Genomic DNA, 23,719 nt, shown 5'->3' on the forward strand with positions numbered 1-23,719 from the left:
TAGGCTGACCTCCCACGTCTTCAACCTCTGCAGCAATGCTGGCAGCACTCATGTGTCTATTTTTTAAAGCCAACCTCTGGATATGACGCCGAACACGTGGACTCAACTTCTTTGGTCGACCCTGGCGAAGCCTGTTCCGAGTGGAACCTGTCCTGGAAAACCGCTGTATGACCTTGGCCACCATGCTGTAGCTCAGTTTCAGGGTGTTAGCAATCTTCTTATAGCCCAGGCCATCTTTGTGGAGAGCAACAATTCTATTTCTCACATCCTCAGAGAGTTCTTTGCCATGAGGTGCCATGTTGAATATCCAGTGGCCAGTATGAGAGAATTGTACCCAAAACACCAAATTTAACAGCCCTGTTCCCCATTTACACCTGGGACCTTGACACATGACACCAGGGAGGGACAACGACACATTTGGGCACAATTTGGACATGTTCACTGTGGGGTGTACTCACTTATGTTGCCAGCTATTTAGACATTAATGGCTGTGTGTTGAGTTATTTTCAGAAGACAGTAAATCTACACTGCTATACAAGCTGTACACTGACTACTCTAAGTTATATCCAAGTTTCATGTCTATAGTGTTGTCCCATGAAAAGATATAATGAAATATTTACAGAAATGTGAGGGGTGTACTCACTTTTGTGATACACTGTAGTTCTTCACACTGTGTCATAAAAACGGATTAAAGCTATCAGGTGTTATTGGTCGTTCTTTCATTGGTGGCTTAATTGGTTTTATGTTTCACTTAATCCAGAACCAGACACACGAAAGGTAAACACGCAAATCTCAGTCATCTCCCGGGACATGCAATTACCTTCACTTAAGAGTGACTACTGTGTCAGAAACACACACACACACAATGTACCTGTGGTTGTCAGAGTCAGCTGACTTGCTCCTGCACATCACTATGGCAATTTTGCAGTTTGAATTACCAGCACCTAGGGAGAAAGAAATTGTTGAGGTAATAGCCGGGACCAAAAGACCCTCTACTAGCCACACACATGCATCAAAACTTAAAAATAAGCCTATACAATCAAGATGTGGGCTGCACTGCACACAAGAATTTCAATAATATTTATAAAAAAACAACAATCACATTTTGGAATAAAGAATGCAGGATCCAGACATTAGCCCTACTTGTAATATAAGGAAAACTTTAGAGGAGTCTGAAATTCCATCTCAGGTTGCCTGATCTGAGCTCCTACATCATCTCTGAATGATTATTATGGTTGTGAAAGACATCAAATATTTTATACATTTAATACAAATGTCTTCCCCATCAAACTCATCAAACCATGTCTTTGTAGACCTTGCTCTGTGCAAGGTAACACTGTGATTGTGAAACAGATAGAGAGACTTTGGCAATGGGTGTATCTGTCAGATACATATACAACAGTATATAAATTTGTACCTTGGTACAGATAGAAACATGTGTTCCCATAAACAACACAAATATTTTCACCATTAAAGATCTGCAGCTCTGCACATCTGCTCCGAAATATGAGAAGAATGCACGTACACATGGTCCGATCGCAAACCTACACGCACATGTGCGCACACACCTGTCCAAAAGAAAGACTGATGCTAAAAACGGGCTCATTTCCTTGAAAGATATATGGAATCTAAATAGTGCTAGCTGCCAACAGAATAAATCCCTTCATGCATGCATTAGCACACGCTTATTTCCTTCAGGGTAATAAATCTGAGGAGCGTCCGTGATGAAAAGCAGCTGTGTAATCTTGCAGGCGTGTGGACGGAACGCAGCGGACGCTGCTTTACAAGCGCATTAGCTTTACGATTCCCATGATGCAGGGGAAAACAAACCAGAAGTGACACTCGTACGCTTTGTTTTACTCGCTCGTATGAAGACGTCTGTATTTGAGGTTAAAAGGAACGTTTTTTATTTTTAATGCATTTCCCCCCCATTTTCCTCCCTTAGCGCGGCCAATTTGTCTTCCGCTGCTGAGGGATACCCGATTGCATCCGAGGAGAGCATGTCGACACGTGCACAGCCCTTCTCTTCTCGCCCCTGCATTCTGCACAGGCATCTCATCCGCCAATCAGGGTCCTTACACGTATGAAGATCCCACCCACCCACACATAGTCCGGCCCCCACCCTGCAGATACGGTGGCCAATTAGTATCTGCTGCAGGCTCTGCCAATTATGCCCGTCAGATGGCACCCAGCCGACCGGTGGCAACGCCGAGTTTCGAACCGAGGAGTTCGGAATCTCGGAGCTGGTGCGCTAGCGGAATATCCTGCTGAGCCACCTGGGTGCCTGGAATGGTCTTTTTTTGGTGAAGGTCCATCTGATGGTGCAGGTGGGGTAGTCCCAAAGAGCCAACATGTGACTTTTTGATCAGAACACATGCCTGAAAGGGCATACCTGAGCTCCCAGGTTCGAATCTCGGCTCTGCTACCGGTCGGTCAGCTGGGCGCCGTCTAGCAGGCACAGTTGGCTTCCAGTTTGCTGGGTGGGAAAGACCGGACTAAGAGGAGGAGTTATCAACTCTGTGTAAGACCCTTTGTTGCCCAGGGTGGAGTGCAGAGATCAGGGCGTGGCTCTTTGTACGAGTAGCCAACCTCACATGCATCACCTCACACCTTACTTCATTATGGGTGAATAAGACGAGAATGGTAGGACTGCACACACATCGAAGGGAGTGTGTGTCATTTGAAAATACACCCTCCTTAGACGCCGTCGGGGTCCCCAGCAGCTGATTGGCTACTCTAAACTGGGAGAGAAATGGTGGTACAATGCATAAAAACATAATCCAAAAAAGAATACTTGACGACTGAAAAAGGCTGCATCCCAAACCACATACCACTTAACTAAACAGCCTGTCATATTGTTCCTCCACTGATGACATCAGTATAACTCATTCAATAAATAGTATGGAGCCAGGAAACTGTCTGACCAATGACAAGCCAGATGGTCATCATGGATGTAGTATGGCCAAAAAAAAAGGTCACTCCAAACATCACTAGATAAACACAACTGTGTCACATTACTGCTAAAACAACAACAACAACAAACAAGCTGTTTAATTAAACTGGACACAGATTCACCTCCTTTTGAATAAAATGGCTCTCACTGTGGTTCAGTGGAGTCCAAAATTGGATGGAGCAGCAGTAACAGAACACAGACAAAGGCGCAGAGCTTGGGGGTTCTTGGTCATAGAAACTTGTGGTGATCAGGGATGTTGGGTTGCTGTCGTTCTGCCTCTCTTGTCCGAGCACTCAGGTTTGATGACGATGGGGATGGTGGGCGCTGAACTGATGTCCTGTGAAAGCCTTCATAACTTAGATACCTGCTCGCTCTCCCTTTTTGTTATGCTGCAATAATTAGGGGTGCCTGAGTCTAAACCTACTCTCTGCAAAACTGACATTTTACTCTTAATTATTTCACTTTCTAACTACATTTCTTGTTGTTTTACCGCGAGGTTGAATCCTGCAAGTCAAGACTGAAGTGCCAACAATGCTGCTCCTGCTAGATGTGACGGACACCTGGCTTGTTTGCACCAAAAATGTCAAGAACTCACTATGGACTTTATCACAGGCAAATAATGAAGAACTTGCATTTTACCCTTCTTTCTCCCATTTAAGAGTAGCCAATCAGCTGCTGGGGACCCCAACGGCTTTCAAGGAGGGTGTATATTCACATACACTGACGTGTGCAGTCCTACCATTCTCTTCTTAAGGCCTCAGCATACTTCATGCGGAAACGATGTTCGCCTGGCTTCGGCGACCGATGTGACGTAATCGCGGAGAAAACGAACAACCGCGGACGTCGCGCAGAGGCTTCGCTCGCCTTGTCGCGCACATGGAAGCTGGGCGAACTCCGCGGACGACGTCACGCCGCGACAACACCTGTGATTGGTCGGTTAAAAAAAGAGGCGTGTCATGAAAACAAACACGGATTTTGAGGAGCGTCTCAACTGTGATCATCGGCTGCGTCCGAAATCACTACTTTTATACTGAACAGTATGCAGTTATTAATCATTATTAAGCATTAAGCATTTATTAAACAGTACACGAAAAGTACCTGGATAATCTACTGCTTGGGCAGCATTTTTGTGTATGCAAACACAGCACACTTAGGTACTGAAAGAGCTTACTTCTTTACCGGCCAAGCAGTGCACACTACCTCTATTTACTATGCGATTTTGGACACAGCCATCGTTTTTCGGTAGTCACTAAATTTAAATTACATTAATTTGTCTTTACATTATAAATGTCACCGCGTCACATACAGCTGTGGAGCAGACGCGACAGGCAAAACGAAACCGCTAGAAGTATGCCAGCTTGTAAGCTCGCGAAGACGCGTTCGGCTTCGCGTGACGCTCGCGAACTTAGTTTCGCTGGAAGTATGCTGAGACCTTTATTCACCCACACGTGTGAGGTGATTTGCGTGTGAGGTCGGCTTCTCATACGGAGAGCCACGCCCCAATCCCTGCGCTCCTCCACTTTCTGTACAGGCGCCCTGGGCAACCAATGTCCTTAAAGTGTTAATAACCCCGCCCCTTAGTCCAGTCTTTCCCACCCAGCAAACTGGAAGCCAATTGTGCCTGCTAGAGGGCGCCCAGCTGCCCGGTAGCAGAGCCGAGATTCGAACCCGGGAGCTCAGGTATGCCCTTTTCAGACACGTATTCTAAAACATTTCCTGTTGTTTTACCCCGAGGTTGAATCCTGAAAGTCGAGACTGCTGTGCCAACAATGCTGCTCCTGCTAGATGTGACGGACACCTGGCTTGTTTGCACCAAAAATGTCAAGAGCTCGCTATGGACTTTATCACAGGCAAATAATGAAGAACTTGCTAGTTACAACTTTTAGTTTAATTTATATGATTTGTGTAAATCATATTTATTAGATCACACTATTGTTATCTGTTAGTCATATTTTTTTTTTTTTTTTTTGTCCGGTTAACTCGCCCCGCAATTTTCGAGATATCGACGCTGTTCCAACGCCAAATCGTCCAGTCCGTTGGTGTGACACGGGCTTGTATACAGCTTTTGGATCTGCCCGCCTGTTCGCCTGCCACACCCACTTTTGTAGTGTTTTTGGTCCCATTGACTTCCATTCATTTTCGAAAACGTTTGAGATAACGACGCGATTCCAACTCTAAATCGTCCGGCCCATTGCTGACATCCCGACATGGATACAATTTTTGGATCCGCACACCCGCCCACCCGCCACGCCCGTATTTATTTGCTCCATTCACTTCCATTCATTTTTTTAAATTTCAAGATATCAACGCCTTTCTAACTGTAAATTGTCTGGCCTGTTAATAACACCCCAACTTGGATACAGCATGGGCGTACGCACCCCCGCCCTCCTGCCCTGCCCGTTTTTTTTATATTTCGAGATATCAACGCCGTTCCAACTCTAAATTGCTCAGCCCACTGATGATACCCCGACTTGGATACAGCATGGGCATACGCACCCCCGCCCGCGGCATGATCCTCAATGAAATGTATTTCAAGATATCAACGCCGTTCCAACTCTAAATCGTCCGGCCTATTGATGACACCATGACATGGATGCAATTTTTGGATACGCACACCCGCCCACCTGCCACGCCCATATTTGACATTTTGAGATATCGATGCCGTTTCAACTGTAAATCGTACAGTCCGTTGATAGCGCTCCCGAGTTAGATACAGCATTTGGATACGCGCACCCGCCCGCCCGCCACGCTGCAATCACACTCGCATTTTCTTCAGGAAATGCAACTCTGTAGTTCAAATTATCCTCCAGGCCACCCAAGGAGGATATGGGTCCCTGCTGAGTCTGGTTCCTCTCAAGGTTTCTTCCTGTAATTTTAAGGGAGTGTTTCCTTGCCACTGTCACCCTAGGCTTGCTCAACAGGGGTTTTTGGTCGGTTGGTCCTGGAGTCTGTAAAGTTGCTTTGAGACGATGTTCATTGTAAAAAGCGCTATATAAATAAACTTGACTTGACTATACTAAAAGCATTTTTTGTTCTCATCCTTGCTTCCAGTAAAAGGAAATCCTTGGAACTGTGTGGATCCAAACTGATTTAAAATTTTATCAGTTTTTTGTTTTCACAGCTGTAAATTTTTTTCCAATCACTCAGCCCCATAACACACACGCCCACGTTCACAAACGGGTTTCCTTAGCTCTGGAACAACTCACGGCTTCCCTGAGTCTGACTGCATTTTTGTTTTTACAATCGGCTCTTACATAATTCGGCACTCCAGTAAAAACACGCGCGCACACACGCTGTTTTAATTCCATCGGAGTGATGCTACAGACAGGCCCGACCATGTCTGTTCCTGACCTGGAAAAAAATAAAGGCAAAACTATGCAGCCGGACGTTCAGTCAGAACAGGACTGCGTTCTGCTTCGGTACCTCAAAACAACAACAAACACAAACAAAGGAGCCCTGGTGGTGCCGGGGGGAGCCTGAGAGCCGTCCGGATTACTGGAAATGAGTTTCTCTTAGCAGTAATGACCTGTGACATGTGATATTAATCACATTTGCTATTTAAATATTAAAACTTTTTAAACAAAATACTAATGTGTATATTCTGAGTCAGTGTCACAGAGACCCTCCACCCCTTTCCCAATTCTAATAATTGCTATTATGGCTATATACACCAATCAGCCATAACAATAAAACCACCACCTTGTTTCTACACTCACTGTCCATTTTATCAGCTCCACTTACCATATAGAAGCACTTTGTAGTTCTACAATTACTGACTGTAGTCCATATCTGTTTCTCTGCATGCTTTGTTAGCACCTTTCACCATGTTCTTCAATGGTCAGGACCCCCACAGAGTAGGTATTATTTAGGTGGTGGATCATTCTCAGCACTGCAGTGACACTGACATGGTGGTTGTGTGTTAGTGTGTGTTGTGCTGGTATGAGTGGATCAGACACAGCAGCGCTGCTGGAGTTTTTAAATACCGTGTCCACTCACTGTCTACTCTATTAGACACTCCTACCTAGTTGGTCCACTTTGTAGATGTAAAGTCAGAGACGATCACTCATCTATTGCTGCTGTTTGAGTTGGTCATTTCCTAGACCTTCATCAGTGGTCACAGAATGCTGTCCACAGGGCGCTGTTGGCTGGATATATTTTTGGTTGGTGGAATATTCTCAGTCCAGCAGTGACAGTGAGGTGTTTAAAAACTCCAGCAGCACTGCTGTGTCTTATCCACTGATACCAGCACAACACACACTAACACACTAACACACCACGTCAGTGTCACTGCAGTGCTGAGAATGACCCACCACCCAAATAATACCTACTCTGTGAGAAACAGATGGACTACAATCAGTAATTGTAGAACTACAAAGTGCTTCTACGTATATGGTAAGTGGAGCTTATAAAATGGACAGTGAGTGTAGAAACAAGGCGTGGCAATAATGTTATGCCTGATCGGTGTATATATGTAAAATAAATAGTTATACATAGGGTCTCTTAATGGGCATATAACTGATATGTTTGAACTAGACATAGAAGTTTCATGTAATGGTATTTAATAAAAAGCTGAGTAACACTATATGACCAAAAATATGTGGACAGTGGACACCTGGTATAAACAGCCCTTATTCTTTTAAGATTTTGCTGTGGCTGTGCAGATTTGTTCAAAAGAGCACTGGTCAGGCACTGACGCTGGATGAGAAGACCTGGCTCTTAATCAATGTTCCGGTTCATCCCAGAGGTATTTACTAGGGTTGACGTCAGGGCACTGGAGTTTCTCCAAACCAGATGCTATCTTTATGGACCTTGCCATCCGCCATGCAAGAGCTGCTCAGAACACCGGTCTAGGAGCAACAACAGCTCGCAAGATTTATGGAATGAAATCAAAATTATCACTACTCGTTTCACAGTTTGTGACGGCCGTGAATTAGTTAGGGATTTATTAATAAGTTTCAAAATGCTTCCATAAGAACAAAACAGGAGCTTGGTTGCTTGGGTTTCCATGGCTGAGCAGCCAAAACAACGTCATGAGTGATACACCAGCTGTGTATCAGGTTCAAAACTCTCGTCCTCGCTTTTCAAGGCTCAAGGCGCTTTGCTTCAGATTATCTTCACTCCACAATTCACAACTACACACCTGCATGCCAGCTTAGATCTTTATCTTGAAGGCATGCATGTAAATAGAGATCTGTGTTTTTGTCCTGGAATGAGCTTATTTTGCCAGTGAGAACAGCCCAGTGTTTCTATTCCTTCTAAAAGACCCATCACTTTACACAAACCAGTACCTTGTTTAACCCCTTGATTAGACATCTTTGCTCTGTCTGTTTGAAATAGACAGGTTTGTAAATCTTATGTCTTTTAGTTACAGATCTTATACAAGTATGATCTATCATTAAGGCCCTACCTAATTCACGGCCATGAAATGAGCAGGGTAATTTGCACTATAAAGCAATCCTAGTGTAACTAGGCATCTTTAGAGTTTGCTGAGTTTATAAAGAAAGAACAATCTGTACATAGACAAACTATCAGGAGCATTTACGTTTACATTCCCAGCATTTAGCAGACGCTTTTATCCAAAGAGACTTACAGTATACAGTCTAAGCAAGTGAGGGTTAAGGGCCTTGCTCAATGGCCCAACAGTGGCAACCTGGCAGTGATGAGGTTTAAACCAGCGATCTTCTGATTACTAGTCCAGTACCCTAACCACTAGGCTACAACTGCCCCCCAAAAAAGGGAAAAAAATAGAATGAGAATAATACTTTACTGGCTTGTTCTTTTGAGGCGCAGCACAGACTACACAGAGATGATCACATGTGTAGAGAAGCCACTTTTCCATTGATTTTGGAATCCCCGAAAAGACAAAATGCACTTAATATGTAAACACATACATCAAACATTGTCAGCACACTACACCACAGAAAAGTCTGTTACACCAGCAATCCTACAGCAATTCAGTTAGCACTTGGTTGGTCTAAATGTCCAAGATGTCAAAGTGTAAAGCAGCTAAAAACACTACTTAGGTATCTGAGTTTGGAAAACTCCCAACAATTCTGTGGATGCAAGAAGGGGGGGGGGGTCAAAACATGCTGTGTATCGTAGCTTCCATTTATTCTATCATTAAATTTATAAGTGATATTTAATGACTGGTGTTAAATGTGACAATTTTCTTTAAAAATCTGTAATTTTTGAATAAAACAAGGTCCCTAGTTGGGCCCTAGTAATAATATAAGTCTATCAGGTAATGAAGACTTGAATAAAGCAGTGTTGAACCCCTAATCATTCTGGATAAGCACCTGCTAAATAAAAAAAACTCACGTAAAGTAATATAAAAGCACATTGCAATTAGATTCTGAAGTAATAAAAACCTATCGTTTTAAACCCGGTTATGATATTATGCCATCTGGCAGCGTGACATAAAATCTGGGTTTGATGAATGTCAGAAGAATGTTACAGTTGTCTACTATGACAACAAGTAACACGTTTGGTGGATAAATAATGGCCTAGGGCTGTTTTTCATGGTGGAGTTTGGTTCCCTTAGCGTCAGCGCAGAATATCTGATTACTACAGTACACAGTACAATTCTGATTGGCAAACCTAATTCAGTTTCAGGATGGCATTTTCAGAGAAAAGAAATAAATCTGTTAAGTTTGTTATAAAAGAATTTGCCCCGTCTGCCCTGACCTAACCGCATCCAACACCTTTGGAATAGGTTAAACACCATCTGTGAGCAAGGTGTGAGCACAGAACCTCAGTCCAGCAGTGACATTAATAACCTTTTTTTTCCCTTGATTTTCCTCCCAATCTAGTCGTATCCAACTACCTGATTGCATTACGCTTCCTCTGTACTGATGTTGACCTCCACTCCTGACCTAGGAGAGCGGTAACTAACACACACCTCCTCCAACACGTGTGCAATATCAGACTGCATCTTTTCACCTGCATGAGGCGAGTTCATATGTGGATCACCTTGGTGTACGGGGAGTCACACCGTGATCCTCATTATCCCTCGTCTCTGTGCATGCGCCATCAATCAGCCAGCAGAGGTCGTAATTGCACCAGTTATGAGGAATCCTCTCCGGCACCCTGCCCTTGAACAACAAGCCAATCGTTGTTCGTATAGGTGCCCAGCCTGCCAGTAGCAGAGCTGAGATTCTAACCGATGAGTTCGAGACTGTAGCTCTGGTGTGTTAGCGTGTTTTACCGCTGCACCACCTGAGTGCCCATTCCTAAACTGTTGCTATCGGTCATTCAGTCATCTACAAAGAGAAAAACTGGCTATATTTAGGGAAGGTGGCATTGACACAATGTCAGTTGAGGCCTCACGACGGATTAGCGTCCTGTATGGGATGTGTCACTGTATAGCAAAAGCACTGTCAAGAACCCCTGCGACCTTGACCAGGATAAGGCAACAGTAAAGCATGACAATGAAATACAAGAGACATAAAATGTACTGCTAGATGTCGTCATTTTTAGCCATGAGATGTTTTTCCAAAACTTTGTGGACATGTGATCATATGCTTGCTGGAAAAAAACACAGGCGTCCCTGCCATATTTGCAGCCATAACAGCCTCCACTCCTCTGGAAAGCCGTTCATCCTTCCATAAGATTGTGGAAAGTGTGTCTTGGAGCATTAGTAGATGCTTTAATCCAAAGCAACTTACAGTATTGCGACAGTATACTGTCTGAGCAACTGAGGTTAAGGGCCTAGCTCAAGAGCCCAACAGTGACAACCCAGGCAGTGGTGGGGCTTGAACCCTAGTTAATCTCTAGTTAACCTGACTGCAAGTCTTTGGACAGTGGAAGAAAACCGGAGCTCCCGAAGGAAACCCACACAGACACGGCAGAACATGCAAACTCCACACAGAAAGGACCCAGACCGCTCAACCTGGGAATTGAACCCACAACCTTTGGGGCTTGAACCAGCAACCTTTTGATGACTAGTCAGGTACCTTAACCACTAGGCTACAACTGCCTTTCATCAGTTTAAGTTTAATGTCAAATACAGTCATGGACAATTCTGTGTCTCTAGTTAACCTGACTGCATGTCTTTGGACTGTGGGAGGAAACCGGAGCTCCCGAAGGCAACCCACACAAACACGGGGAGAACATGCAAACTCCACACAGAAAGGACCAGGGAATCAAACCCAGGGCCTCATTGCTGTAAGGTGACAGTGCTACCCACCGAGCCACAGTGCTGCCCCATAGAACGTATCAGGTTGGCATAACACGCCCTATGTGTTAAATATAATGGAAACTTAAAACTAGTGTAATAAAACCTTTATTTTACCTAGTAAAAGATTTCAGAAGCTGGCACCACACACTGTTGCACCTAAGTATGAAACTTCAGTTACTGTGTGTGAGTTCATTTGTTGTCCATCTATTCATTTAACAAATGCTTTAAAACAAGGGAACGTACAAGCAAGACAGGATATATAAAATCATTCATGTGAACAGCTAGCGATTACATTACTGCTTCAAGGGTTGTCCTGGGATTTGAACCAGAGAAGCAGGATTTGCCTGTTGGGTACAGCTGGCCTGCCCTATTCAAGTCTGTAGGATTTTAACGTCGTGTTTTACACACTTTGGTTACATTCATGACAGAAACGATATTTACTGGTTACACAATATTTATCAGTTCACAAGTTCAATGTCAAACACAATTTTGTATCTCCAAGTAACTTCACTGCATGTCTTTGGACTGTGGGAGGAAACCGGAGCATCCGGAGGAAACCCACACAGACACGGGAGAACATGCAAACTTCACACAGAAAGGACCCGGACCGCTCCACCTGGAAATTGAGCCCAGGACCTTCTTGCTGTAAGGCGACAGTGCTACCCACCGAGCCACTGAGTTCACCGAGTATTATAATATACACTGATCAGCCATAACATTAAAACCACCTCCTTGTTTCTACACTCACTGTCCATTTTATCAGCTCCACTTACCATATAGGAGCACTTTGTAGTTCTACAATTACTGACTGTAGTCCCTCTGGTTCTATACTTTTTTTTAGCCTGCTTTCACCCTGTTCTTCAATGGTCAGGACCCCCACAGGACCACCACAGAGCAGGTATTATTTAGGTGGTGGATCATTCTCAGCACTGCAGTGACAATGACATGGTGGTGGTGTATGTGTGTGTGTTGTGCTGGTACGAGTGGATTAGACACAGCAGCGCTGCTGGAGTTTTTAAATACCGTGTCCACTCACTGGCCACTCTATTAGACACTCCTACCTAGTTGGTCCACCTTGTAGATGTAAAGTCAGAGACGATCGCTCATCTATTGCCGGTCAACTTCTAGACCTTCATCAGTGGTCACAGGACACTGCCCACGGGATGCTGTTGGCTGGATATTTTTGGTTGGTGGACTATTCTCAGTCCAGCAGTGACAGTGTGGTGTTTAAAAACTCCAACAGCATTGCTGTGTCTTATCTACTCATACCAGCACAACACACACTAACACACCACCACCATGTCAGTGTCACTGCAGTGCTGAGAATAATCCACCACCTAAATAATACCTGCTCTGTAGTGGTCCTGTGGGATGGACTACAGTCAGTAATTGTAGAACTACAAAGTGCTTCTATATGGTAAGTGGAGCTGATAAAATGGACAGTGAGTGTAGAAACAAGGAGGTGGTTTTAATGTTATGGCTGATCAGTGTATGTGCCTGAATATAAAGTGCAGACGTATACACCCAATAAGCACTAACAATTTATAGATTTTCCAACAAGAAAAGAAAAAAAGGAGGAAAACAAAATTAGAAAGAATAAACCAATCAGCTCTAAAGTTTACAACAGAGAGGTGGAGAGTCTCTCTCTCTCTCTCTCTCTCTCTCTCTCTCTCTCTCTCTCTCTCTCATGCACACAGCCCATTCATTCAGTCACTTTTGCAGGCATCACTTCAACCCAGTTTTATACCCGGAGCTTTTCATTTCAGAACACTGAATAGCAGCTCATTCTCTTCATCACAGGATTAAATGTAAAACGAGGACAGGGATCCTCTGTAGAGGACACAAACATACAAGGTAAGATACACACACACAAGGTCATTTACACTGAAATCTTACTTATTAGCTATTAAAAATACATAGAGAAATCTAATCTCTTCTGTTTGCTATAACAGAATGTAATGATTTTCTGGGATAAGTACCAGGAAATGCAGGTTAATCCTGTGGTGTGTGTGTGTGTGGTGTAGTGTGTAATCATTCTGCTGTATTACGTTTTTAAAGTCTAATCAAAGTCCTAAACGATGTGACTCATTTTTATTACACCAGCGGTTCAAACTATGTTGTGTAGAAGTTTCACAGAACAAAAAGCAGGCGGGACGGTTCAAAATACAAGCAAACAGTTTTAAGCAATTGGAAATGAATGGATTTTAATGAGCAGCTAATAAGCAATATGTGAAACTGACAAAGGCATGATGTGTTGACTCATGTTAGATTTTTTATTTGCTAAGGTGACTTTTGATTTATACATTTTGAACAATAGATAAGTGAATAATAACCAGCCCATTTATTAGGAATGCACTGGGATAAACAATGTTAGATAATCTCTCTCTCTCTCTATATATATATATGTATGTATATGTATGTGTATATATATATAGATAGATAGATAGATAGATAGATAGATAGATAGATAGATAGATAGATAGATAGATAGATAGATAGATTCTGTATTAGATTAGATTCAACTTAATTGTCATTGTGCAGAGTACAAGTACGGAGCCAACGAAATGCAGTAGCATCTAACCAGAAGTGCAAGATAGAGATTATTTACATATATTACAGCTAAAGTGCAGTAGTGGCCAGATAAGTCAAAATGAAGAGAAATATATTAAGAACAGTAAACAGATAATGATTGTTCAGTGTATAGACTAGTACATAATTACAAAGTTATGAAAGGTGACTACTGTGGCTAAATGAATGAAAATGAATAGAGTATATAAGTACAGCAGATAATATACAATATATACATTATTGTTGTGCTGGTGTGATTAGTACTGATGGTATGTACATGTATGGTGTGTGTGTGTGTGTGTGTGTGTGTGTATACATACATACATATACATAGAGAGAGAGAGAAATATTATGAATCTAAACAAATGTGCGCTACCCACAGAGCCACCGTAGTGCCCCATATAATGTATTAAGTTGGCATAAAACGCCCTATGTGTTAAATATAATGGAAAGTCAAAACCAGTCTAATAAAATACTTTAAACACACCTTTATTTTACCTAGTAAAAGATTTCAGAACCCGGCACCACACACTGTTGTACCTAAGTATTAAACTTCAGTTATTGTGTGTCACTTTTTCTGTTGTCCATCTATTCATTTAAGGTCTTTTACACTGAAATCTTACCTATTAATTCCAACTAATCAAGCGAACTAAACAAGCTATAATTTACATCTTGCAACCCACCCCTGGATTTCACTGATATTTAAAGCTAACGTTTACTCTGTTTTAGTGATACATTAATAAAACAGTGCAGTGATAAAGCCATTTACTGAATGCTGTAAAAACATGGTGTATAATGTATTAAGTTGGCATAAAACAACTAGTGTAATAAAAATTATGTAAACACATACTTTTAACTAGAAAAGGATTCCAGAAACTAATAATAATAACTTCAGTTAGTGTATCAGTCCATCTGTAGTCCATCTATTCATAACAAAACAAAACAACTAGTAATTATTAAAATCACTAACTTACCTACAAAAAAAAGGTGACAGTTTTTATGACCCTAAAATGTAAAACATGTATGTCTAAGTGCAGTTTTACAAAACAGATATTCAAATCTATTCAAACACACACTAATAACCAAAGTCATAATTAGCAACACTTGACAGTAACACACAACAAGAAGTCGTGTCAGTGTGTAACTAAAGAGCGGTGTGATACATTTTACTGACTGATCAAACAGTGTAAACAGAGCTTCAATGACGGACTACAGAACTCCAGAACTCGCATATCTGTGTTGCATTAAACAGATGTGTATAGTAAGTTTGTGTGATACTGGACACCTCTCCAAGTCCACCTAAACTTCACACAACCGTTAACTACATTAAAATCATTATATTTTATTTACAGGAATATCTGGAAAAATATAGGTCACATATTTTAGACACGTCTATAATTATACTGCAACTTTTCTTTGGATTTCATTTGAAACTAAATTCAGTAATTCTCATTTCAGAGTCATTTTGTCACAAATAAAAAAATGCACATTTACTGCTTATTCTCCTGTAATTATAAATTAATTTTACATTACGTAAGCACAGTATATAGATATTACAGCTACACAGACCGGCTTATAAACTATAAACGTTTGGTTCTGTCCCAGTAAGACTTCTGTTTCTGCCCATTTCCAAGCCAAAATTCCTCACATATTTTAACAGACGGTTAATCTCATTAGAGACAGCTCGACCCCAAACTCTGTTTACACAGGTACATAAAGCAAAAATGAGCCATTGTCATTTAAAAAAAATAAAATCTATAAAAGCACATAAAAAAACCATCTATTTAATATCCCTTTTTTTTTTACTTACACATTTTAATTTTGGGATTAAGTTGTTTTGTTTTTATTTCAGGTAATCAAAAACCTATTAATATATTCAGATCTGTAATTATTTATCATACTAAAAGCACCATGTACCATCTACACCCTAAGTAAACTGGTGTAGCAGCTTTTAGTGTAATGTTAGTCACACATATCAGTCTCAATCAGAACTCTAAACACATTTTGTTTAGGCTAAGTACAAAGTGAAACAGACCTGATCTGAGTAAATGTACACACAGATAAACATGTTTAGAAATGATTCTATCATAGGCTGCCTAGATATTTTGTTGTTTTTTGGAGTAAAAAAGTAAGCATATTTTAACTGTAACATCTGCAAATGGTTATTCTCTCCTTTATATTTATATTGTTACAAAATAATAAAATGTCCTTCTTCCTAGTAAAATATTAAATGTTATGATTCTTCCTAGTAAAATATTAAATATTATGATTCTTCATAATAATATATTAAATATTATGCTTTTTCAGTGTAAAATATTAAATATTATGCTTCTTCACAATACAATATTAAAATATGCTTCTTCATAAAATATTAAATATTACGCTTCTTCATAGTAAAATATTAAATATTATGATTCGTCATAGTAAAATATAAAATATTATGATTCTTCATAGTAAAATATTAAATATTATGCTTCTTTATGCTTCTTCATAGTAAAATATTAAATATGATTCTTCACAATAAAATATTAAATATAATAATTTTTCACAATCAAATATTAAGCTTCTTCATAATAAAAATATTAAATATTCATAATAAAATATTAAATATTATGACCACAACAAAATATAAAAATATTCATAATAAAATATTAAATATTATGACCACAACAAAATATTAAAATATTCATAGTAAAATATTAAATATTATGTTTCTTTATGATAAAATATTGACATTATGCTTCTCAATAACTAATTACTGTAAGAAAAATAGTCCTATAATAAATTGATCAGATTTTACATTTTTGGCATTTAACAGACACTTTTGTTTCCAAAATGACTTACAATTGTGATCGAATACACTTAAAGCAACTGAAGGTTAAGAGCCTTGCTCAGGGGCCCAACAGTTGCAACCTGGCAGAAGTGGGGCTTGAACCAGCAATCTTTCAGTTACAAAGTTAGAGTCCTAGTGAAAAGCATTCTGACTAATAAAGCATGTGTGTATGTTTAGAACATGTCCTTTTAGTAAGTTTTAGAGTTAAGGTACTTACTTACCCCCTTAACTGCTTTCAGATAAAACCCAGACACCACAACATATTCTGTTATCTTCAACAATAACATGCTAACACAACATCACATTCGATTGTATATAAAACCAGATAGAGGTGAAGGACGGACACAAGGTGAAGGACGGACAAACTAACACATTCCTTTAACTGGATTATATGATGTTCTCTACGGCTGAGTGAAGAGTGTGACAGCAGTTCTTAAGGTTACTGATTAAAAAAAACACTAAAACAAGGAAAAAAAAAAAAACTAATCCCAAACATGAGTTAATATTTAGCATTTCTGAAGAACCAAATGACAAAAAACACAAACCAAAAACCACTGACCATGTAATCATGGCAAATCATGTAACAGCATGCACATGACTGGATGATGTGAATCATTCTGCACTAAATTGTAGGAATAACTGACAGTAAAGTCATTTCACTTTTCCTGAATAATCCGGTGGAGCAGAGGAGGTTACAGTTTCCACCAAAGCTGCAGAGACATTTAACACAGACGCCAAACCGCCGGCATTCCAAAACGGCAAATGTGGAAAAATCAACTGTTCGACTGAGCATGATTCAACCTACATAAACAAAACCATTTTAGAGACCTAGAACTAATTTAGGTCCTGCAAAAACAGTGAAGCAAATATTTACATGAGTCCATTTTTTAAAATTAAATCCAGTGCATTAGTTGCTTTGGTAATGTTCGTCAGATCTGGGAGTGATATTGATCTAGGACGGTAGCAACAGCTAGAATTACAAAACACTATTGAAAGAAACAAACTGCCAAATGTAATTCAAATTAAACAATTATAATATTTTACATGTACGATTTGCCAAGCTATGCACTTAAATAAAACCAACTGATATTAAAAAAAATATGGTGGTACATTATGACGGTACATGACGATATGACAGTACATTCGGTATACCGGCTTTAATTCCTCATACGGTATGGATTTTTCGTATACCGCAATATCGTAGCAAAGTTAATACAACAGCTGTAGGCTTCAATAGGATGCAAATCAGGTAGCGTCAGCATTACAGTGTTAACAGATGAGAAAGCCTTCCTCAATATGGTTGGAAAAAAATAAAACAAAAACAGAAAACAGATGGAGAATGAAGAGAGGAAGACCAAAGATGAACCAAAGAAATGTGTCGAGCTGTTTCTGTAGTTTACAATTTTTCTTGGATTCCGACACAGACTAAACAGCTATATACTGCGCGGTTTGTCGAGACATGGCTGTTGCAAAAAAGCAATCGGTGCATTAACATAACTAATGCAATAATAGTCCACCAATGCGAGGACATAATTTCTCTATAGACAGTCAAGAAATTATCTTTCGGAGCAAAAATTAACACACTGGTTTCGAGGGATGTCTTGACTGGACAAAAATACTTCAGGTCAATTGCTATATCAAAGTTATACCAATGACACCAAAGTACAATAAGCTACAGACATATAAAAAGTCCCAGTCATACAAAAATACAAATATACTGTCAGAATCTTAAAAAATACCGTAATGCAAATGTTTGGTCATACCACCCAGCCCTAACTTTATGAAGAGAGTTTGACCTAGACTCTGCGGCTGTAGCTTCAAATTTTCATATTCTGTATGTTTTTTTTATCCTGATTTGACATACTAAATCTATATAAATATATAATAATATAAATATGAATCTATATAAACTATACCTAAAATGGTTAATCTAATAAAAACATTATTAAAAAGTACTTTATTGGACAAAATATTATTCAATCACTGTATATTTGATCTAACCAACAAAATCTGCCATAAGCTATTGTCTATTGTTTAAGCACAGACGGATTAAACACGGCGTCTTGTATCCTTAACACCTGCATCACTTGTGAACGTCGTATGATGTTATAAATCAATTTATATCAAAGGCTTTATACTGCTCATGTGTTTGCTTTGGTTCACATATGCTTCAGATTTTATCTTTCTATTAGCATAACAGTTTAAATAAAGTAAGACTCATGACACCTGACGACAAAGATAAATGTTTTAAAATCTCCCCACGGCTCCAAAACAACACATTAAATCAATCTGTTCCTTTAATCTCTGTTCAATAAAACATAAAAACAAAGAAACGATTCACCAGATGGTGCCCACAGAGCTAACTAGAATAATAAGCGTGTTATTCAATGGATCAATGCTAGTTCGTCTGATAATGCTATGCTAACTTTACTGCACACAGATGTGCTTATTTTTTACATTTTCCGAAGTGCTGACATTTATTCACAGCAAACGCCAAAGTCCTAACTACTGTTATGATGGCGTTCGATAAATCTGATGATTCTGGCCGAAACCAAAGCCGAGTCATTGTTTAAAATAAATGAAAAATGTGTGGAAACGCTTTGAATTTAGAGTCAAAATAAAACCAAAGGCTATTGAAGCAGAGTTCTCACCCACCATTAGGGTTGACAACTTTCAGAACTGGAAATAAGGAACACCCTGGGCTAGTGGGTTGGCGGAAGGCATAGGGTGGGGGGTGAGATGGCGGGTGTTTACCTGAGCGGGGTGGGCGGTTAGGGTTGCACCTATAAAAAATATAACGGGTCTTACGCCGTCACAGGAACATTATCAAAATGTTTTATTAAGGCTATTTTACATATTTTATTTTCATTCTTTATAATAATAAATCAGAACAACATGCATAAAGAACATCATGTAACATTTTTTCTCAATAGTGCAAACTAAATTTGTACATAATTCATCTACACACTTACATGCAGCCCCGGGTCTGGACTGTGTTGCTTAGGGGGGCAGTGAGAAAATCTGGGGGGCAATGCCCACACCCCAGCGCCCCCATAGCGCCGGCCCTGCTTGTGTTACTGTAGTTTCGCCCTAAGCCGGATTCGAACCTAGGGCGGATTCGAAAATTTGTGCGATGCACACCACGTTTCGTTTCCAAATAAGGAACGATTCTGTATTTTACGGGATGGTTGGCAACCCTACCCAACATCAAAGAACATGGGTTTTTTTCTCCTTGCTCAATTTTCCCGTGCATGCTGGTGCTTTAACTAAGGGCGCATTCACATGAGAAGCATCTTGCGCTTCGCTCACAGCGAGCCTCAACGCAAACCGCCACTTTGCTTAGCACCTCTGACCCTGTGAAGCCACATTTTCATATCAGCCAGATGTACAGAGGACCACAGTCCTCCATCTGTGCCTAAACTGGTAAAAAACCAAATCCACTCTACCCTCTTTCGTGGCCAACCGTGTGTTTAAAGAACTGGCCGGATGACTAGCATATTAAAATGTTTCAACACCTAAGTGCCCAAATTAATTTGAATACTGTTGACGCCCATAATACAATGCTGCTGTATTAATAAAAGCTGTGGATTGATTGATAGACTGTATGATTTATCTCCCCTGATTAATGCTTAGTTTACACTACACGATTTTTGCTCGCAAATCTGGGCTCAGTAATTGGCTCTGTTCAACAACTCAATTCAAACGCTTGCAGACTCAAGAAAAATATCTGGACCTGTCGCCGACACAGAATCATGTGTGAAAAGTGTTGTGATCAGGTTGCGACTGTTGTGAATGCAAAATACAGAAGGGAATCACTGGGGAGGGAGCAGTAAATATGTAAAACAGGGGCATAATATAGTTTATAACAGAATACATCGGCGCACACACAGGCTTTACAGTATTTGTGACCTTATCATCCACGCCAAACCATAATACCAACACTGCATTGCAAAAAAATATATATTTAACTTCCCCCCCTAATCTAGTCGTGTCCAATTACCCTGATTGCGTGCTCTATACTGATTCGACCCTTCACCACTGACTGAGGACGCCTCTCAACTGACATACGCCCCCTCCAGACTGCATTTTTCACCTGCACGAGTCGAGTTCATACACTTGACGGGCACTGTGTACAGAGGGCCACACCCCCATCAGCATTATTCCTTAGCCCTTTGCAGGCGGCATCAGTCAGCCAGCAGGGGCCGCAGTCGCACCAGTTATGAGGACCTATGATCTGACTTTCTTACCCATAACCCTGAACAACAGCTGATCGTTGTTCATGCTGCCGCCCAACCCAGTCGGAAAGGCAGAGCTGAGATTCGATACGATGTATTTCAAACCCCAACTCTGGTGCGCTACCTGAGCGGCTTGGTCTTGGTATCATTAAACCCCTCGTCACTTCTCACGTGTGTTTTCGTGACAAAACAGACTCATGACCAGACAGACTCATGACCAGACAGACTCATGTATGATTCCTCCTGATGAAAGATCGTGTAGCGTGTGATTCCCTAAGGACTAAAAGACTCCCGATTACAAGAGATCAAGTTGTTTAGTGTGAACTGTAGAGCGATCAGAACACCTTAAAAGTCGTGTAGTGTGAACCTAGCATAAGGTCTTCAAGCCTAAACAGTGTAAACACACCTCCATGGTCAGTGGAGGTCAATGACCCTGCTCTGAATTTGTCTTTTCAGCAAATGATATAAAGTCCAGTGTGTTGAAACAAACTGAATCAGACCGCTCTTTCTTTCAGACCATCATGGCTCTCCATTCAGACTACGACACTGACGACCAGTACCACGATCATTACAACAACTCGAACCAAAGCTACTACGACGAGGACTACGGAGACTTCCACACGGTTTGCGACAAAGCAGAAGTCCGTTCTTTTGCTGGTCTCTTCCTCCCGGTGGTCTACACCCTGGCGCTCATAGTGGGCCTGGCTGGGAACTCCATGGTTGTGGTTGTTTACCTATCTCAGAAACGTCTGCGGACCCTGACAGACGTCTATATCCTGAACCTGGCCTTCGCAGACCTCCTGCTTCTCTTCACGCTGCCTTTCTGGGCAGCCGATGCCGTAAACGGATGGGAGATTGGTGTCGCTGCTTGCAAGATCACTTCCGCCCTGTACACCACCAACTTTAGCTGTAGTATGCTCCTGCTTGCGTGTATTAGCGTGGATCGCTACAGGGCACTCGCCCAGGGTTCCACCGGTTCCACTAGGCTAGCTGTAAACAACACGCGCAAGCAAAGACTGCTGCTATGCCTAGCGGTCTGGACTGCCGCTTTTGTTTTCGGGTTGCCTGATGTTTTGCTCTCTACGGTCAAGCATCACTCGGACGGGCGCAAATCCTGCAGGGCGGTTTATCCCCCTAGCATGGCCCGGGCAGCCAAAGCTACCGTGGAAATCCTAGAGGTGTCACTAAGCTTTTTGCTACCGTTCCTGGTCATGATGTTTTGCTACTGCCGGGTGGGAAAAGCGCTCAGCCAGGCGGCGACGACCGGAGTGAGAGGAGGAAAGAGATGGAAGGCGTTCCGTGTGCTGATAGCCGTCGTTGGGATGTTCCTCCTGACGCAGCTCCCGTATAACATGGTAAAATTCATACGCGCCCTGGATGTCATCTACGCTCTGGTTATAGACTGTGAGGTCAGCAAGGGGCTGGACAGAGCGATTCAAATCACGGAGAGTCTGGCCCTGACACACTGCTGTCTCAACCCAGTGCTGTACGTGTTTATTGGATCGTCGTTCAAAGCACACATGCTGAAAGTTGCTAAGCGATGCGGGCAGACCGGGAGGCGGTATCGCCGAGACAGCAAGCAGCCGGCAGTGGCGATTGCACTCCAATCCAGAACACAAGCGAACGGTAACGCTAACTCTGAGTCTGAGGAGGAAGATACTAGTACTTTCACCATCTAATGAACTTGCTGACCAGGGACTAAATCCAGTGCCTTTATTTTACCTACAATATATAACTCTCTGAACTTTCAACTTAATTCTATTTTTGGTCATCATTCAGTTTCACAGATTATCATACATTATGTAAAACGGCATCATAAATGCTAGCTTGCAAAATGAACTTTAATTTGTATATTGTTGTGTATTTCTTTACAGTATAGACTAATATGTTTTAAGTAAAAATGTGCAATTACTGAATTTGTTTTTTCAAATACAGTATAAGTTATTGCACTTTATAAATAGAAAGAAAAGAGAAAAGAAAATGTACCTTTGCAATACCACTCTGATCCACTAAAGGGCATCATAAATGCTAGCTGGTAAAATAAACTCAAAGATAGAACTGAATAGAATAGAAATACACACCAAATATAGAAAATAAAACATAGGCTAATTTGTTTTTTAGTAAAAATGTCACTTTGCAATACCACCTTGGTCCACTAGAGGGCATAATACATGCTAGCTGGTAAAATTAACTTTAAGCTAGAATAGAATAGAAATACACAACAAATATACAAAATACAGTTTAGGCTAATATGTTGTTAAGTAAAATACGCAATTATTGAAAAATATATATTTTTATCAATACAGTAGGAGTACTTGTACTTAAAAAAAAAAAAAAGAAAATGTTGCCTTGCGATACCACATTGGTCTGCTAGAGGGCATGATGAATGCTAGCTAGTAAAATTAAGATAGAATCTATCTATTAAGATAGAATAGAATAGAATAAAATAAAATAAAATAGAAATACACACCAAATATACAAAAATAAAACATATGTTAATTTGTTTATATGTAAAAATGTGCAATTATTTAAATTTTTTAAAATAAATTAGGAGATATTGCACTGTGATACCAGCTTGGTCCACTAGAGGGCATCATAAATGCTAGCTAGTAAAATTAACTTTAAGCTAGAACAGAATAGAAATACACACCAAATATACAAAATAAAGTATAGATTACTACGTTGTTAAGTAAAATGTACATATATATATAAAATATATATATATAAAAAGAAGAAGAAAAAGAAAATGTTGCCTTGCGATACCACCTTGGTCCACTAGATCATAAATGCTATCTGGTAATGTTAACTTTAAGAAAATACAGAACAACATACAAAAATAATAAAGATTAAAATGTTTTAAGTGAAAATGTGCAATTATAAAAAAATAAATTTTTCCAAATACAGTAGAAGTAAAAAAAAAAAAAAAAGTAAATGTTGTCTTGCAATACTACTTC

General features: G+C 40.5%; 2 protein-coding genes across 2 annotated transcripts in view; one reads left to right on the forward strand and one right to left on the reverse strand.

Moving 5' to 3' along the window:
* acad11 (acyl-CoA dehydrogenase family, member 11) overlaps positions 1–23,719 on the reverse strand; it is a 64,640-nt gene that overhangs the window by 12,939 nt on the left and 27,982 nt on the right. Inside the window, exon 14 of the mRNA XM_062985140.1 lies at positions 872–944. Coding sequence (XP_062841210.1) covers positions 872–944 — 73 coding nt within the window. The remainder of the gene's footprint in view (positions 1–871; positions 945–23,719) is intronic.
* ackr4b (atypical chemokine receptor 4b) lies at positions 3,723–22,521 on the forward strand. The gene is made up of 2 exons (XM_062985862.1): positions 3,723–3,885; positions 21,222–22,521. The coding sequence occupies exons 1-2, from the start codon at positions 3,723–3,725 to the stop codon at positions 22,442–22,444; spliced, it is 1,386 nt and encodes a 461-aa protein (XP_062841932.1). The 3' UTR covers positions 22,445–22,521.

The sequence above is a fragment of the Trichomycterus rosablanca genome, chromosome 23 (assembly GCF_030014385.1).
Source record: "Trichomycterus rosablanca isolate fTriRos1 chromosome 23, fTriRos1.hap1, whole genome shotgun sequence".
Taxonomy (NCBI): Eukaryota; Metazoa; Chordata; class Actinopteri; order Siluriformes; family Trichomycteridae; genus Trichomycterus; species Trichomycterus rosablanca.

Bases quoted from the DNA above. Each gene is read 5' to 3' on its own strand.
- ackr4b (XM_062985862.1), top strand. From the start codon at position 3,723: ATGCGGAAACGATGTTCGCCTGGCTTCGGCGACCGATGTGACGTAATC. The intron at 3,886-21,221 runs GTCGGTTAAAAA...TTGTCTTTTCAG, and splicing joins CGCGACAACACCTGTGATTG to CAAATGATATAAAGTCCAGT.